The 15,199-nt window shown below is 47.1% G+C and overlaps 1 protein-coding gene and 1 pseudogene across 3 annotated transcripts; one reads left to right on the forward strand and one right to left on the reverse strand.

Annotated features, from left to right (window-relative positions):
- Positions 1-684: 684 nt before the first annotated feature.
- LOC120041200 (probable tRNA(His) guanylyltransferase) lies at positions 685-6,524 on the reverse strand. Of its 3 annotated transcripts, none has more exons than XM_038986133.1 (7): positions 6,422-6,524; positions 5,234-5,434; positions 2,915-3,091; positions 2,276-2,445; positions 2,063-2,151; positions 1,685-1,792; positions 685-1,219 (listed from the first exon to the last, which is right to left on the reverse strand). In XM_038986133.1, exons 2-7 carry the CDS (start codon positions 5,425-5,427, stop codon positions 1,058-1,060), a joined length of 900 nt encoding a protein of 299 aa, XP_038842061.1. In that variant the 5' UTR covers positions 5,428-5,434; positions 6,422-6,524; the 3' UTR covers positions 685-1,057. The 3 variants fall into 3 exon arrangements, with proteins under 3 accessions (XP_038842061.1, XP_038842060.1, XP_038842062.1); XM_038986132.1 differs by having other exon boundaries at positions 6,308-6,512; XM_038986134.1 differs by lacking the exon at positions 6,422-6,524 and adding an exon at positions 5,954-6,030.
- Positions 5,426-14,730, forward strand: LOC120041201 (annotated as a pseudogene).
- Positions 14,731-15,199: the final 469 nt, after the last annotated feature.

The raw sequence follows: 15,199 nt of genomic DNA on the forward strand, positions 1-15,199 counted from the left end.
TTTCAGTGAAAGACAGTAATGTCACGAGTAAAGTCGGAATCCCAGGTTTAAATAGGTCATAGGGTATTACTATTTAAAAAAGAAGTGTATATATTTGGCCTGGCAAAGTGCTTTTATGGCTGACTGAATGGAAGCTAATAATTATGAGTTTTTTACTCCACTGGTCTGGGGAAGAAATTACGAGTCCTCAATATCTGAGACCGAGTAAAAATGTATCTGACACGAGACATTCAATATGTGGTCTCGAGACCAAGTACTACACTGGTGCACTGCCTTTGACCAGGGCCATATGGCTGTTGGCACCCGGGGTGATAGTTATTGCCAGCACAGGTAGTTTCTGGGCAGAGCGGCAGGTAGTGTTCAGTACAGCATGCCATGACCATGCTGGGGTTGGCACCATTTCTGGGCAGGGATTGTAGTGGAGGGCAATCTGGTTTATGTAGGCCTACTGTACCAGCATTGTGTATGGTGATACCGTACCTGAGAAACTAGGTTCCATCTTGTTTTTGCTGTCCCACCAAAATCAATAACATGGTCAGCACAACTAGTATACATTTATCAGCCACTGTAAACCAGAGTGTGTAGAGAGAGAGAGACGAGAAGGGAGAGAAGAGAATCAGACAGATGCTTCTCAGTGAGACAAGCAGATCTCTATGTGATTAACTTGCACATGCCCACACGCCCAACAGTAAGCCTACTAGTTTATTATGATATAATATGCCAGCATCACCACCGGAAAAACAATCAACAGTACATATTCTCTTGGTTTAATGGTTCCAGACATAAAAAGAGCGGCCGTATTTAATCACAGTAAAATATTTGTATACAGCACATGAGCAAAGAGAATGATGGTGTGGAGTTATGAAAGACCTCTTGTTTTACTGCCACCGTTGACAGTGTGTTCCAATCAAGAGTTGGTTATTAACAGTATCTGTCCATGCAGAGTGAGAGCTCTCAACCCTCTCCATCCCACAGCAGGAGCATTTGGGAGTACGAAGAACCCCCCTAGACTCTGTCCATGTTCAACGTTATCCACAAAGGGCTGGTGTCCGTCAGCTCAGCAGTTGTCGTCTTCTAGAATGTCGGGGTGTTCCTCCCAGAACTGGTTCCCTATGACGTCACAGTGGTGGGCACTGACACGCCTCCTGGTGCGTGTCACTAGCACCTCCTCCCCCGCCTCGTTGGGGAGCGTCACGCTCTTGGTCACTGTTTCTTCCAGCTGGGACAGAGGGATGAAGGAAGGGGGTTAAGATGAAGGAAGGGGGTTAATAATTATTATGTATTATGATGGTTAACCCTATTTCACACGTAATATACAGGTGTGAATTGTATAACCCTAACCCTTCATATCCCCCAGACACCCTTGGAGTGAGCCATTACTGACGGTGACTCTGGAGCAATTAGGGTTAAGTGCCATGCTCAAGGGCACGTCGACAGATTTTCACCTAGTCATCTTGGTGATTAGAACCTCAAGATTTCAGTTACAGGCCCAACACTCTTAACCGCTAGGCTACCTAACGCCCTCACACACACAAGCCTGTATTTTTTATGAATGTATCTGAAATGGCATCCAATTGTCTATATAGTGCACTACCTCAGACAAGAGGCTCTATATAGTGCACTACCTCAGACAAGAGGCTCTATATAGGGAATAGGGTGCATTATGGACAACCTGAGTTCTCACCTTCTCCCAGATGAGGGCTGTTCCTTTCCTGTGGACCAGAGGCTCCTTGTTGTAATTGATATTAAACTCAGAAAACATGATCTCATTCTTATCTGCTGCCAACGTTCCCTGGGAGAGAGAGAGAGACATACGTCACAGAGATTTGATTATGTATCTACAGGTCTTTGTAAATGGAACGGTTAACTGTGAGGTAGTTTTCAGTGAAAGTAAACAACATGAAGTAGTCATCCATTCTAAAGCTATTATCATAATAATTATAGTTATGACTAACAAGCAGATGCCCCTTAGCAAATTACACACCTCAAAAAGAACAGATATTTGAAGACTGACACACCCCCACACCTGTAATTATGCTAATCTCACTGGAGTAACTCTCACCTTTAGTCGGTCCTCTGCCTGTGTAGTGGTGAGTCCGCCTTTCTGCACCAACGTCCAAAACACTGTGTTATACAGGTTGTTGACGTGACCTGGCGAACACACACACCATTATGAAAGAGAAGCAGAAATGTGGAAGAAAATCTACTGCATTCAAAGCATACACACACAGGATAATGTATTGGGGGATAGGAGTGTGTATGTGTGTGTATTTACAGTCAGCCTGCCTCCAGCTGAGGTAGTCCCGGAGGTTGCGGTTGCTAGGATACAGAACCACCCGCCCGTCAAACCCCGGGGGGTAAAGAAGGGGCTGGTCTCCGAAGTAGTTCCTCCAGTAGAACACATAGGAAGAGGAGAACTGGGACGCGACATGGGTCATCAGCTTACTGGAGGGGGAGGAGGAAGGAGAGTGGGAGGAGACGAGAAAAGTGTCACTCAAATGCAATAAACATTTCTTGTGTGTGTGTGTGGTTGGCTAGTGTCCGTGTGGTTGGCGAGTGTCCGTGTGGTTGGCGAGTGTCCGTGTGGTTGGCGAGTGTCCGTGTGGTTGTGGTTGGGGAGTGTCCGTGTGGTTGGGGAGTGTCCGTGTGGTTGGGGAGTGTCCGTGTGGTTGGGGAGTGTCCGTGTGGTTGGGGAGTGTCCGTGTGGTTGGGGAGTGTCCGTGTGGTTGGGGAGTGTCCGTCTGGTTGGGGAGTGTCCGTGTGGTTGGGGAGTGTCCGTGTGGTTGGGGAGTGTCCGTGTGGTTGGGGAGTGTCCGTGTGGTTGGGGAGTGTCCGTGTGGTTGGGGAGTGTCCGTGTGGTTGGGGAGTGTCTGTGTGACAGTGTGTGTGTGTCTCTGTACATGTGTGTTATTACCTGGCTCTCCTCTTGAACCAGTTGGAGGTCCTCTTGAAGACGAAGCTGAACTCGTCACTCTGTCCGTACGAGATGATGATGTCATCCAGGTCCTCCATGACAGACCTGGCGCTGCACGTCATCAGACCCAGAGCTCTGTCGTCGTTGGGCTTCAGGAAGTTGTGCTGCTCTGCAAACCTACAGCAACACAGGGTCAGTCAGTGAGTGGGTCAGTCAGTCAGTCGGTGAGTGGGTCAGTCAGTCAGTCGGTGAGTGGGTCAGTCAGTCAGTCGGTGAGTGGGTCAGTCAGTCAGTCGGTAAGTGGGTCAGTCAGTCAGTCGGTAAGTGGGTCAGTCAGTAAGTGGGTCAGTCAGTCAGTCGGTAAGTGGGTCAGTCAGTCAGTCGGTAAGTGGGTCAGACAGACAGTCGGTAAGTGGGTCAGACAGACAGTCGGTGGGTCAGACAGACAGTCGGTGGGTCAGACAGACAGTCGGTGGGTCAGACGGTCAGTGAGTGGGTCAGACGGTCAGTGAGTGGGTCAGACGGTCAGTGAGTGGGTCAGACGGTCAGTGAGTGGGTCAGACAGTCAGTGAGTGGGTCAGACAGTCAGTGAGTGGGTCAGACAGTCAGTGAGTGGGTCAGACAGTCAGTGAGTGGGTCAGACAGTCAGTGAGTGGGTCAGACAGTCAGTGAGTGGGTCAGACAGTCAGTGAGTGGGTCAGACAGTCAGTGAGTGGGTCAGACAGTCAGTGAGTGGGTCAGACAGTCAGTGAGTGGGTCAGACAGTCAGTGAGTGGGTCAGACAGTCAGTGAGTGGGTCAGACAGTCAGTGAGTGGGTCAGACAGTCAGTGAGTGGGTCAGACAGTCAGTGAGTGGGTCAGACAGTCAGTGAGTGGGTCAGACAGTCAGTGAGTGGGTCAGACAGTCAGTGAGTGGGTCAGACAGTCAGTGAGTGGGTCAGTCAGTCAGTGAGTGGGTCAGACAGTCAGTGAGTGGGTCAGTCAGTCAGTGAGTGGGTCAGTCAGTCAGTGAGTGGGTCAGTCAGTCAGTGAGTGGGTCAGTCAGTCAGTGAGTGGGTCAGTCAGTCAGTGAGTGGGTCAGTCAGTCAGTGAGTGGGTCAGTCAGTCAGTGAGTGGGTCAGTCAGTCAGTGAGTGGGTCAGTCAGTCAGTGAGTGGGTCAGTCAGTCAGTGAGTGGGTCAGTCAGTCAGTCAGTCAGTGAGTGGGTCAGTCAGTCAGTGAGTGGGTCAGTCAGTCAGTGAGTGGGTCAGTCAGTCAGTGAGTGGGTCAGTCAGTCAGTGAGTGGGTCAGTCAGTCAGTGAGTGGGTCAGTCAGTCAGTGAGTGGGTCAGTCAGTCAGTGAGTGGGTCAGTCAGTCAGTGAGTGGGTCAGTCAGTGGGTCGAGTTACAGATACTAACACACTAGTGGTAATTTGCCACCTGGCTTCTCATTCAGTTCCCCCAGTCCACTTCAAGAGTGCGTCTCAATAATAAAATAAATTGTTCCCGTCCTGCTTGGTCACTAAACAATTGACTGTGAAATGCGACAGGATGGTAACGATTTTCTCCACATATTTAATCTGCACAGATCATTCAGTGCAGAAGAGAGGAGAGGATGCCACTACAGATACACCGCCAGCTACTCTCTGGAGCTACAGATACACCCCCAGCTATTCTCTGGAGCTACAGATACACCCCCAGCTATTCTCTGGAGCTACAGATACACCCCCAGCTATTCTCTGGAGCTACAGATACACCCCCAGCTATTCTCTGGAGCTACAGATACACCCCCAGCTATTCTCTGGAGCTACAGATACACCCCCAGCTATTCTCTGGAGCTACAGATACACCCCCAGCTATTCTCTGGAGCTACAGATACACCCCCAGCTATTCTCTGGAGCTACAGATACACCCCCAGCTATTCTCTGGAGCTACAGATACACCCCCAGCTATTATGTGGAGCTACAGATACACCCCCAGCTATTATGTGGAGCTACAGATACACCCCCAGCTATTCTCTGGAGCGACAGATACACCCCCAGCTATTATGTGGAGCTACAGATACACCCCCAGCTATTCTCTGGAGCTACAGATACACCCCCAGCTATTCTCTGGAGCTACAGATACACCCCCAGCTATTATGTGGAGCTACAGATACACCCCCAGCTATTATGTGGAGCTACAGATACACCCCCAGCTATTATGTGGAGCTACAGATACACCCCCTGCTATTCGCTGGAGCTACAGATACACCCCCTGCTATTCGCTGGAGCTACAGATACACCCCCTGCTATTCGCTGGAGCTACAGATACACCCCCTGCTATTCTCTGGAGCTACTTACTTGTGGAAGTTCCTTCCATCCAACCGCACCACGATGTAACAGTTTTTCAGACAGGTGTCGTCTGTCTCGAAGTTACGGACGTACTCAAACTTGCTCTTGGCCATTCTGGAGCTGCTGGTGAAAACACTGGCTACTGGTCGAAGGATGCACGTCTTGATGCCTCCTGGTAATCTACACGGCACTGGACCAAACATGAGGGTTCTGTGAGAAAGGATAGACCAGATCAAATCAAAGTAGGTTCTGTTGGAAAAGAAGCGGCAGCACTAGGTTGGCTGTGGTCTTCATGTCTGAAATTCTGCTCTCCTTTAGACTCAGAGCATTTCTTATTATTCTGTACAGAAATTCAAAACACTCCATTTACTATGATGTTAAGTTTCGTTTGGTATGTATTCATCTGTCCATCATCCATTTCATGTTACAAATTACAATTCGTATGATATTTTACGAATTGCAATAATACAATATGCTACGAATTTCCAAAAGATACAATATGTTACAAATCCCAATTTGTTGTGGCTAACATTAGCTAGGAGGCTAACGTTAGCAAGCTGGCTAACTATAGCCAGGCTAGGGGTTAAGGTGAGGTTACGGTTAGGGGAAGGGTGGGCTAACATGCTAAGTAGTTAAAATTAGTAAGTATTTGCAAAGTATATATATATAACCATTATTTAACTAAGCAAGTGAGTTAAGAACAAATTCTTATTTACAATGACAGCCTACCCCACCAAACCCTAACCCGCACGACGCTGGGCCAATTGTGCGCCGCCCTATGGGACTGCCAATCACGGCTCGTTCTGAAACAGCCTGGAATCAAACCAGGGTCTGTAGTGATGCCTCTAGCACTGATACGCAGTGCCTTTGATCGCTGCACCACAATTAGCTAAAATGATCCATTCGAGATTCAAACAAGCATTTTTTCGTTTGCTACCCATCCACCCTGACCAACCAACGTCATTTCGTTTTTACATTAAGTAGTCTTCTGTTTTATGTAACATGTTACACTAATTTGACCATCCCTGATGTTACGTTTAGTCTATAAGATCAGGCTGACAGGCTAGCTAGCTAGCTACTTACAAATGATTGGCATCATCTTCGGTTCATGATGAATACTTCCTTAAAACAATGCTATAACTTAGTTTACTTTAGTTGAACCTATGTACGTGATGCTATTGTCGAGGCAAGACTTACATTTTTATTTAAATTTTACTGTGAGAATGTATCGGGCAAATAAGAGTACCCATGTTTTTTTCGCCAGTGGGTGCAACCCAGTCCGTCCACCAAATAAGTCCTACCTCCCTGTTCCGGGACAATTGACATCTACGATCTCACAAAAAAACAAAACAAAAAAAACAACTAACGAACATAAATTGTTTTTGTTGTAGTTGTTGATTGTTATTTAGCTGGGTTCCTGGACATAATTTCATTTAAAAAACAATAAAAACAAAGATTACAGACGACTAATATGCAAATCTGCTTCATAGTACTTCAGCGCCCTCTCCTGGTGAAAATCAAGAAATGCAGCGGAAGAAGAATAAGTTTCCCATGATTCTTAGCGTCGTGCATGTCTGCGGTTGTTTCAAACATGGAGGAGAGGGAAAGAAGAGGAGATAAACACCAGAAATGTAAAGAATCAGAAAAGAAAGAAAGAGAGAGGATCAACAAGTGCATGTGTTTCAGATGCAACCGAACATACGGCAGAAGAAGAAGATATCGTGGCAAAGTTGGACGTCACCTCCGATAGATTTGATCCACTCCTGGAGCACTACTCCCCTGCAGCGCCTCTTCCATACCCCAACGTGAAGTGCTTCAACAACATAGCCGAGTATGAGCGCTTTCTGAAGGGGGCCCGGGGCCGCGCCAAGCGGAGAACAACGTGGAGAGAAAACAGAGGAAATCCAGGAAAGGTGTAGCGGATCCGGAGAGGATAGAGAAACTGAAGAGGATGATGGTGAACAACCCGACAGAGGGAGAGGAGAGTACCAGCGGAACTGCCCGGCGTTGTAGAATGCACAAGAATGTCCTGACAAGGATGCTAAGTATGGCGTGAATTATTTCTGGCTTTTGTAGGCTTGCTTTGAATCATTTCGTTTTTGATGGTGGTGGTGTCAGAACAAAACATTACCTCTCTCATTCATACTTTACTTATCTGATCGTTGTCTCATATTGCCACATATATAAAAGCTAATTAAAACTCTATATTGATATGTGGGGCATTATTGATGTGTCAAACTTGTGATTGACAGCCAGGTGAATTCTATTTCATGTCTACTTTCTGTTTATACAGTCCATACAGGAAGCCCTCTGGGGGAGCTGTACTGCTGCGTGGAGGAGAGGATAAGGGTGAAAGTTAACATCAGAACCTTTAAGGGGCTCCGTGGTGTGTGTTCTGGCTTCATAGTGGCCTTCGACAAGTTCTGGAACTTGGTGAGAGCTCACCCCCTTCCTTCGCCCTTACCCGTCCTTCCCTCACCCTTACCCGTCCTTCCCTCACCCTTACCCGTCCTTCCCTCACCCTTACCCGTCCTTCCCTCACCCTTACCCGTCCTTCCTTCGCCCTTACCCGTCCTTCCCTCACCCTTACCCATGCCCTCCACCGCCTCTTGACAGGTGGCTTGCAGACTAGACTGTAGTCTGATGTAAGACAGTGCCCACATCATTGTCCTCACTCTCACCCCTCTCTCTTTCTCTCCGGCGATGGTAGATGAGACCTACAGGGAAGCTCTCTACCACGAGAAGGCCCTCACTGTCACACTTGTAGGTCTGGCTGCCAATGAAGGGCTCTGATCCTCTAGTCTAGTGGTGCGTTCTAGAGAGTAGGGTGTTGTTTTGGATGCAGGCTATGACATATCCAGATCATGTGCCACCCACTAAAAAAGGTACAGCCATTTTCATTCTCTGCAATCAGAAAACAAACTCATAAGCTGTCGCAAAGACTCTTTTAACCTCTTTGTCTCCCCTCTCCTTCTGTAGCTCTCTGACAAGCTGAAACTCCAAGAGAGTGCGGCTCTGAGAGAATGTGAGAAGAAGAAGCAGATAGGAAAGCTGAACCTCCCCAGGGTTCCAAACTCAAATCAGAGACAGCAGATGAGGGGACCCCAATAGAGGGGACCAGAGGGCAGTGGATCCCCAACTTCCGAGGACCACAGTGGGGCCACCAGTGGGTGATGACCCAGGGGCCACAGGCCATCCCTAGATGGCGTAGAAGTCGGACGTGTGTGTTTGTCTTATCCCGTGTAAATAGCAGTTTTTTTCTCTCGTATATATCTTATTCTCACTTTCTATCTACGAACTAAATATACTTTCCTGCAACCCGCCTCACCCAATGTGGTACAGATCTGCTATTGTATTCCTTATAACTGGAACCTCCATCAGGAGCTAGCCAGCTAACTAGCTACTAGTCTTTGTTAGCCACGGCTAGCGGTCTTCACCTTTAGCTCGGTCACCAGCCAGCCTTAGCTTGGAGAATACCTGCCAGTCTGCACAGCGTGATATCAACCCAGAGCATATCGGACTGCTTCTCTCTACCACATCACCGGATTCCTGCCGCTCTGGATCATTACACCGGATCATCGCAGCTAGCTAGCTGCAAACGAGTGGCTACTGTTAGCTAACGCCTCTGTCCCGAAGCAAGCACCAGTTAGCCTTGAGCTAGCATCGTGCTAGGCCCATTTAACAGCTAATTCTAGGGCTACAATACCTCTTTTGCCAATTGGCCTGGACCCTTTATTGTCGACAGGGAGCCCCGCCTATCCATCACAACTGGACTGCCGACGTGATCGCCCGATGTGGTCTCAACAGGCTATTCTGTTACGATGTCGCCGAAGAACCATCTGCTATCCCCGGCCCGCTAGCTTTCTGAACGCTGTTCGCCTAGCGTAGTAGTGACTACCGAACGGCACCCTGACTCACCTATTGCTGCTCTTTTGACGCTATGATCACTCGGCTACACAGCTGATGCCCCCTGGACTGTTTCAATAACACGGTACCTCGGTACCATACGGTCCTGTATGTACCTAACTGACCCGCTCTGCCCATCATCACCATTTACCCGTTGTTGTCTTAGCTCTCCTGATCAACACCTGTGATTGCTTTATGCCTCTCTCTAATGTCAATATGCCTTGCCTACTGCTGTCTTGGCTAGTTCTTATTGTTTTATTTCACTGTAGAGCCCCCAGTCCCGCTCAACATGCCATAGATAGCTCTTTTGTCCCACCCCACACACATGTGGAGACATCACCTGGCTTAACTGGTGCCTCCAGAGACGAAACCTCTCTCATCGTCACTCAACGCCTAGGTTTACCTCCACTGTACTCACATCCTACCATCCCATTGTCTGTACATTATGCCCTGAATCTATTCTACGCCCAGAAATCTGCTCCTTTAATTCTCTGTTCCCAACACACTAGACGACCAGTTCTTATAGCCTTTAGCCGTACCCTTATCCTACTCCTCCTCTGTTCCTCTGGTGATGTAGAGGTTAACCCAGGCCCTGGAGCCCCCAGTTCCACTCCTATTCCCCAGGCGCTATCATTTGTTGGCATCTGTAATCGTAAAAGCCTTGGTCTCATGCATGTTAACATCAGCAGCCTCCTCCCTAAGTTTGTTTTATTCACTGCTTTAGCACACTCCGCCAACCCAGATGTTCTAGCCGTGTCTGAATCCTGTCTTAGGAAGACCACCAAAAATTCTGAAATCTCCATTCCTAACTACAACATTTTCAGACAAGATAGAACGGCCAAAGGGGTCGGTGTTGCAATCTACTGCAAAGATAGCCTGCAGAGTTCTGTCCTACTATCCAGGTCTGTACCCAAGCAATTTGAACTTCTACTTTTAAAAATCCACCTCTCTAAAAACAAGTCTCTCACCGTTGCCGCCTGCTATAGACCACCCTCTGCCCCCAGCTGTGCTCTGGACACCATATGTGAACTGATTGCCCCCCATCTATCTTCAGAGCTCGTGCTGCTAGGCGACCTAAACTGGAACATGCTTAACACCCCAGCCATCCTACAATCTAAGCTTGATGCCCTCAATCTCACACAAATGATCAATGAACCGACCAGGTACCACTCCAAAGCCGTAAACACGGTCACCCTCATAGATATCATCCTAACCAACTTGCCCTCTAAATACACCTCTGCTGTTTTCAACCAAGATCTCAGCGATCACTGCCTCATTGCCTGCATCCGTAATGGGTCAGCGGTCAAACAACCTCCACCCATCACTGTCAAACGCTCCCTGAAACACCAGCGAGCAGGCCTTTCTAATCGACCTGGCCGGGGTATCCTGGAAGGATATTGATCTCATCCCGTCAGTAGAGGATGCCTGGTTATTAAAAAAAAAAAAAAGCCTTCCTCACCATCTTAAATAAGCATGCTCCATTCAAGAAATTTAGAACAAGGAACATATATAGCCCTTGGTTCTCTCCAGACCGGACTGGCCTTAACCAACACAAAAACATCCTATGGCGTTCTCCATTAGCATCGAACGGCCCCCGTGATATGCAACTTTTCAGGGAAGCTAGAAACCAATATACACAGGCAGTTAGAAAAGCCAAGGCTAGCTTTTTCAAGCAGAAATTTGCTTCCTGCAACACAAATTCAAAAAAGTTCTGGGACACTGTAAAGTTCATGGAGAATAAGAACACCTCCTCCCAGCTGCCCACTGCACTGAGGACAGGAAACACTGTCACCACCGATAAATCCACTATAATTGAGAATTTCAAAAAGCATTTTTCTACGGCTAGCCATGCTTTCCACCTGGCTACCCCTACCCCGGTCAACAGCACTGCACCCCCCACAGCAACTCGCCCAAGCCTTCCCCATTTCTCCTTCTCCCAAATCCAGTCAGCTGATGTTCTGAAAGAGCTGCAAAATCTGGACCCCTACAAATCAGCCGGGCTAGACAATCTGGACCCTTTCTTTCTAAAATGATCTGCCGAAATTGTTGCAACCCCTATTACTAAGCCTGTTCAACCTCTCTTTCGTGTCGTCTGAGATTCCCAAAGATTGGAAAGCAGCTGCAGTCATCCCCCTCTTCAAAGGGGGGGACACTCTTGACCCAAACTGCTACAGACCTATATCTATCCTACCCTGCCTTTCTAAGGTCTTCGAAAGCCAAGTCAACAAACAGATTACCGACCATTTCGAATCCCACCATACCTTCTCCACTATGCAATCTGGTTTCAGAGCTGGTCATGGGTGCAACTCAGCCACGCTCAAGATCCTAAACGATATCCTAACCGCCATCGATAAGAAACAATACTGTGCAGCCGTATTCATTGACCTGGCCAAGGCTTTCGACTCAATCACCACATTCTCATCGGCAGACTCGATAGCCTTGGTTTCTCAAATGATTGCCTCGCCTGGTTCACCAACTACTTCTCTGATAGAGTTCAGTGTGTCAAATCGGAGGGCCTGTTGTCCGGGCCTCTGGCAGTCTCTATGGGGGTGCCACAGGGTTCAATTATTGGATCGACTCTCTTCTCTGTATACATCAACGATGTCGCTCTTGCTGCTGGTGATTCTCTGATCCACCTCTACGCAGACGACACCATTCTGTATACTTCTGTCCCTTCTTTGGACACTGTGTTAACAACCCTCCAGACGAGCTTCAATGCCATACAACTCTCCTTCCGTGGCCTCCAACTGCTCTTAAATACAAGTAAAACTAAATGCATGCTCTTCATCCGATCGCTGCCTGCACCTGCCCGCCCGTCCAACTTCACTACTCTGGACGGTTCTGACTTAGAATATGTGGACAACTACAAATACCTAGGTGTCTGGTTAGACTGTAAACTCTCCTTCCAGACTCACATCAAACATCTCCAATCCAAAGTTAAATCTAGAATTGGCTTCCTATTTCGCAACAAAGCATCCTTCACTCATGCTGCCAAACATACCCTTGTAAAACTGACCATCCTACTGATCCTCGACTTCAGCGATGTCATTTACAAAATAGCCTCCAACACTCTACTCAATAAATTGGATGCAGTCTATCACAGTGCCATCCGTTTTGTCACCAAAGCCCCATATACTACCCACCACTGCGACCTGTACGCTCTCGTTGGCTGGCCCTCACTTCATACTCGTCGCCAAACCCACTGGCTCCAGGTCATCTACAAGACCCTGCTAGGTAAAGTCCCCCCTTATCTCAGCTCGCTGGTCACCATAGCTGCACCCACCTGTAGCACGCGCTCCAGCAGGTATATCTCTCTGGTCACCCCCAAAACCAATTCTTCCTTTGGCCGCCTCTCCTTCCAGTTCTCTGCTGCCAATGACTGGAATGAACTACAAAAATCTCTGAAACTGGAAACACTTATCTCCCTCACTAGCTTTAAGCACCAGCTGTCAGAGCAGCTCACAGATTACTGCACCTGTACATAGCCCATCTATAATTTAGCCCAAACAACTACCTCTCCCCCTACTGTATTTATTTATTTATTTTGCTCCTTTGCACCCCATTATTTCTATCTTTACTTTGCACATTCTTCCACTGCAAATCTACCATTCCAGTGTTTTACTTGCTATATTGTATTTACTTCGCCACCATGGCCTTTTTTTTTGCCTTTACCTCCCTTATCTCACCTCATTTGCTCACATTATATATACTTATTTTTTTCTACTGTATTATTGACTGTATGTTTGTTTTACTCCATGTGTAACTCTGTGTTGTTGTATGTGTCGAACTGCTTTGCTTTATCTTGGCCAGGTCGCAATTGTAAATGAGAACTTGTTCTCAACTGGCCTACCTGGTTAAATAAAGGTAAAATAAAAAAATATGTGAATGAATTGCCCCCTCATTTATCTTCAGAGCTTGTACTGTTAGGTGACCTAAACTGGGATATGCCGTCCTACAATCTAAGCTAGATGCCCTCAATCTCACACATATTATCAAGGAACCTACCAGGTACAATCCTAAATCCGTAAACACGGGCACCGTCATAGATATCATCCTGACCAACTTGCCCTCTAAATACACCTCTGCTGTCTTCAACCAGGATCTCAGAGATCACTGCCTCATTGCCTGCGTCCGTAATGGGTCTGCGGTCAAACGACCACCCCTCATCACTGTCAAAAGCTCCCATTCTGTATACATATGGCCTTTCTTTGGACACTGTGTTAACAAACCTCCAGACGAGCTTCAATGCCATACAACACTCCTTCCGTGGCCTCCAACTGCTTTTAAATGCAAGTAAAAGTAAATGCATGCTCTTCATCCGATCGCTTCCCGCACCCGCCCGTCCGGCTAGAATCACTACTCTGGATGGTTCTGACTTAGAATATGTGGACAACTACAAATACCTAGGTGTCTGGTTAGACTGTAAACTCTCCTTCCAGACTCACATTAAGCATCTCCAATCCAAAATTACATCTAGAATCGGCTTCCTATTTCGCAACAAAGCTTCCTTCACTTATGCTGCTAAACATACACTCATAAAACTGACTATCCTACCGATCCTTGACTTTGGCGATGTCATTTCAAAATAGCCTCCAACACTCTACTCAGCAAATTGGATGTAGTCTATCACAATGCTGCCCGTTTGGTCACCAAAGCCCCATATACTACTCACCACTGCAACCTGTATGCTCTCGTTGGCTGGCCCTCGCTTCATATTCGTTGCCAAATCCACTGGCTCTATAAGTCTTTGCTAGGTAAAGCCCCACCTTATCTCAGCTCACTCGTCATCATAGCAACACCCACCCATAGCACGCGCTCCAGCAGCACTGGTCATCCCCAAAACCAACTCCTCATTTGGCCGCCTTTCCTTCCAGTTCTCTGCTGAGAATGACTGGAACGAATTGCAAAAATCACTGAAGCTGGAGACATATCTCCCTCACTAACTTTAAGCATCAGCTGTCAGAGCAGCTTACCGATCATTGCACCTGTACATAGCCCATCCAACCAACTACCTACCTCATCCCCATGTTATTTTGTTGTTGTTGCTCTTTTGCACCCCAGTATCTCTACTTGCACATCTTCTCCAGTGTTAATGCTAAATTGTAATTATTTCGCCACTATGGCATTTTTATTGCCTTACCTCCCTAATCTTACTACATTTGCACACACTGTGTATAGATTTTTCTATTGTGTTATTGATTGTACGTTTGTTTATCCCATGTGTAACTCTGTGTTGTTTGTGTCGCACTGCTTTGCTTTATCTTGACCAGGTCGCAGTTGTAAATGAGAACTTGTTCTCAACTGGCCTACCTGGTTATATAAAGGTGGAAAAAAAAAATAAGACCCAGGGGTCAAATGTTAAAGGTCAGGAATCAGGGACCGAGGGGCCCCAGAGAAGATGATCCCAGAAGAAAGTGTCCCAGCCCTACGGGAGGGTTCACACGCACCATGTCAACCAGCTCTTCATACGGGGAGAGAACGTGCTTCTAGTCAACCTACAACCACTCTGAACCTGTTGTGTATTTTATCCAGCAGGGGTGGCAACCTAGCCTGGAACTGGAAGCCAATCTGTTTCTGCTCTCTTGCCAACTCCTTATGGAGTTTCCATGCCTAACATGAGCAGAAGCAGACAGACTGGCACCCGGGCCAGTGGCAAATCTCCAGGAAAGTTACTTGATCAGAAGGTGCAACAAGCTGAAGCTTTACCAAGACTGACCCATCAATACCTACTACAGTATCTACACTGGTTTAGACCAACAAGGAGTGAACCATGAAGTCTCACTGCTACTGTATATCATATTGATATGTATTCTCTGCTTTACGCAGACAATAAGAAATAAAACTAATTACCAAACTGTTTTCCCTTGTCTGTCTTCTCATCTGGTCTTTGCCTCTGGGTCATATGAAACACAGTATTGGAATGCAGGCATGGAGTGCACCACTATAAATAAATAACCACCAGAGAGCAGTGTAGACTCATTCTAAGTAATAAAAAACTGATGTATATAAATCATTGTGAAAAACAAGTCTAAAAGTATTCATATAACTAAAGATACATTTAATTTCACA

The sequence above is a fragment of the Salvelinus namaycush genome, unplaced genomic scaffold, assembly GCF_016432855.1.
Source record: "Salvelinus namaycush isolate Seneca unplaced genomic scaffold, SaNama_1.0 Scaffold414, whole genome shotgun sequence".
NCBI lineage: Eukaryota > Metazoa > Chordata > Actinopteri > Salmoniformes > Salmonidae > Salvelinus > Salvelinus namaycush.

Bases quoted from the DNA above. Each gene is read 5' to 3' on its own strand.
- LOC120041200 (XM_038986133.1), bottom strand. From the start codon at position 5,427: ATGTTTGGTCCAGTGCCGTGTAGATTACCAGGAGGCATCAAGACGTGC. The intron at 3,092-5,233 runs GTAAGTAGCTCC...GTGTTGCTGTAG, and splicing joins GATGGAAGGAACTTCCACAA to GTTTGCAGAGCAGCACAACT. The intron at 2,446-2,914 runs GTAATAACACAC...CTCCCCCTCCAG, and splicing joins TGGTTCAAGAGGAGAGCCAG to TAAGCTGATGACCCATGTCG.